Source organism: Lolium rigidum, chromosome 5 (genome assembly GCF_022539505.1).
Source record: "Lolium rigidum isolate FL_2022 chromosome 5, APGP_CSIRO_Lrig_0.1, whole genome shotgun sequence".
NCBI classification, from domain to species: Eukaryota; Viridiplantae; Streptophyta; class Magnoliopsida; order Poales; family Poaceae; genus Lolium; species Lolium rigidum.
The window spans coordinates 254,825,650-254,828,472 of NC_061512.1; the positions used below are offsets into that span (position 1 = coordinate 254,825,650).

Genomic DNA, 2,823 nt, shown 5'->3' on the forward strand with positions numbered 1-2,823 from the left:
TCAATGAATCAGCCGCAAACTAAAAAAAAACAAATTGTATCACCATGGATCGAGCCCTAGCTAGTAGCTAGTTTGATTAAATTTTAACTTAAACGGCGACGCAGAATCCTCCAGGAGAACAAGCACATCTCCTTCCTTGGCAGCGTCGTCACCTCCTTCAGTCGGTTGTATGAGCAACAAAAAAGGAAAACCAATACGAACTCGCCACCTTCGATCAGAGAGCGTTGAGAGTCTGGGTGATGTCCTGGAAGATCCTCAGCCTCTTCCCCACCTTCTCCTTCAGCGCCGCCGGGCTTGTGTCGCAGCAGCTCGCTGGGGACGGCACCGCCACCGGCTTGGCATTGTTGTTGCAGTTCTCGTCATCGTCCAGGACAGGGGCGATGACCGACGCGACGAGGGCCTCGTCGAACGCGCTGTGGTCTGGCAGCTCCGGCCACCTTTCCTCGGCGGTGAGCGACTTCCGCCTGCCGCCGTTGACGTCCTTGTCAGCCTCGCTGTTGCTGCTCTGCTCCTTGGTCTTCTCCCCGACGGCTGCCGCAGCTGCCTTGTCCATGGCGGTGCCGGACCTCGTCCTCTTCAGGTTGCCCATGGGATCGTGATGCATCTGAGCCGGTGGCGCCTTCTGCTGCTGCAGCTGCAGCTGCTGCTGGCGCGGCGCGTTCTGCGGCTGCGGCTTGGCAGCCAGCGGGGGCATCCGGTGCGAGTAGAACGGCCGCGCGTCGATGTTGAGGTTAGGCTGCAGCAGCTGCTGCTGCGGCGGCGGCACCATCTTGTTGCTCGCGGCGTTCTCGTCGGCGAACTGGTCGCCACCGCGCGGGTGCGGCTGCGGCTGCGGGGGCATGAGGTGGTCGATGCAGGGCTGCGGCTGCCAGATGCTGGAGGAGGAGCCCATTCGCAGGGCGTCGAAGAGCCAGTTCTTGTCGACGGCGAGCTGCTCCCATCCGGGGCGGCCGACGAGCTTGACCTCGAGGTCCCGGAGCATCTCCTGCGCGCGCTCGTAGGCCTTGAGGTGGGAGTCGGCGCCGCGGAGGCCGTCGACGCCGGCGGGGCGCACCTGCTTGAGCACGTCCTTGGCCTCGTGCACCCGGCCCTGCTTCATGAGGCAGATGCCCAGGTTGCACATCTTGTTGTTGTCCGGGCCGATGATCAGCGCCCGCCGGTAGGCGCCCTCCGCCTCCGTGTAGTTCTCCTTCTGCATCAGCGCCCACCCAAGGTTGCCCTGCGCACATTGACAAGGTTAGCTACGGATCTGGGGTCGAGTAATTGGCATGGAAAATCAGGGAGATTGGATTTGATGGAAACTTACGAGGAGCCTGGTGGCCTCTTGCTCGAGGGTGACCTGGAACTTGCGGCCCTGGGAGCGGGCCGTCTTGGTGCGCTTGCCGTTGAAGGCGTGTCCCTGGTGGATGAGCTGCAGCTTGTGCTTGAGCAGCAAGATCTGGTCGTCCAGACGCCCGCACCTCTGCAAACCCAAATCCAACGAATTCAAGATCAAATCAGATGCATATTTGAATCGAAGTTTGAACACGGTGCCAAGATGCTTGTTCGAATCGAGGAAAGGAAATGAACCAAGAAGTTACTGACCTTGTAGAGGTCGAGCAGGATGTTGTCGAGCGACTCCTGCGCCTGGTCGGAGCAGCGGCTGCGGAGGGACTTGATGGCCTCGATAGCCTCCTCGGCGCGGTTCTGCTGCTTCATGACGATGGCCATGTCCTTGAGCGCGCTGTCGACGCGGTCGCCGGCGTTGATGGCGCCCCAGAACAGCGCGATCGCCTTCTCGGGGTCCTTGTCCACCAGCTGCATATGCACCCATCACCGCCGCCGTCAGCCAAAACAAATCCAGAAACCCAATCAAGAAAGCAGCAAGACCCAAAGCAGACAGCGTACGTACCTGGACGCGCTTGGCGCGGACGTAGGGCGTGTCACCGACGGGGACCTTGTGGGCGACGTGGAAGGAGTCGGAGTGCGTCCGCAGCATGGCCGCCTGCGATGGCCCCGGCGCCGCCAGGGGCTTGACGGGCGAGCAGGGCGCCGACTTGGTCGGCCGCAGCATCCCGCCCACGCCGCCGCCGGCGGAGAGCCACTGCTCGAGCTGGTGCTGCTGCTGCTGCTGCATGATGGCGGCGCCCTCGCGAAGATCTGGATTGGATTTCAAGAACGGAGGGGCCGGCGGCGGAGGCAGGAGGAGGAGAGGGAGGAAGCGGACGAACACTGAGGTGGAAAGCATCGGATTCCATTTCGAAATATATGAATCCGTTCGGTCGTCCGACCGTTGGGATTAGCCGTTTGCCAAACTAGCCGTTGGGCGGACCGAGCTGGGCCGGGCCGGGATTCGTCGCCTGTGTGGCCCGTTTTAGCTGTGATTAGAGCCTGCTAATTGTGCTAAAGAAAAGATACGGCCCAGTTAACAGGCCGCGGTTTCCCTTCACATCGTCTCGCCTCACCGGCGCTGCGCCGGAGTCGGGCGGCGCCGTCGACGCCGCCTCCGCCGCGAGAGGCCTCGGTTCGCGTGCCGTGTCACGCGCCTGGCGCTGGTGACTCCCCGGCGCATGCGAGATACGTTTCGTGGCAGTCGCCATTTCCTTCTCCATTTGGCGCTCGCAGCCGTTGACAGGCCCACGAGGTGTTCGACGGAATGCGGAGGCGCAGCAAGGGGCGGCTGTTGCAGTTCCGGATGCGAAGCTAGTTCGTAGGGTGTTTCTGGCTGGACGGGCATCGGCACCAACTAGGTCTGCAGTCTGCTAAGCAAATGTTAGTTTCTCTTCCTTGAACTTGCTCGAAGAATTCCAGTTGGTTTCACGGCAATAACTCGGAGGGATGGAC

The 2,823-nt window shown here is 61.7% G+C and overlaps 1 protein-coding gene across 1 annotated transcript; it reads right to left on the minus strand.

Annotated features, from left to right (window-relative positions):
- Positions 1–214: 214 nt before the first annotated feature.
- Positions 215–2,116, minus strand: LOC124658403 (protein POLLENLESS 3-LIKE 2-like). Its single transcript, XM_047196740.1, has 4 exons — positions 1,892–2,116; positions 1,585–1,797; positions 1,307–1,462; positions 215–1,219 (listed from the first exon to the last, which is right to left on the minus strand). The coding sequence occupies exons 1-4, from the start codon at positions 2,114–2,116 to the stop codon at positions 215–217; spliced, it is 1,599 nt and encodes a 532-aa protein (XP_047052696.1).
- Between the last annotated feature and the right edge of the window lie 707 nt (positions 2,117–2,823).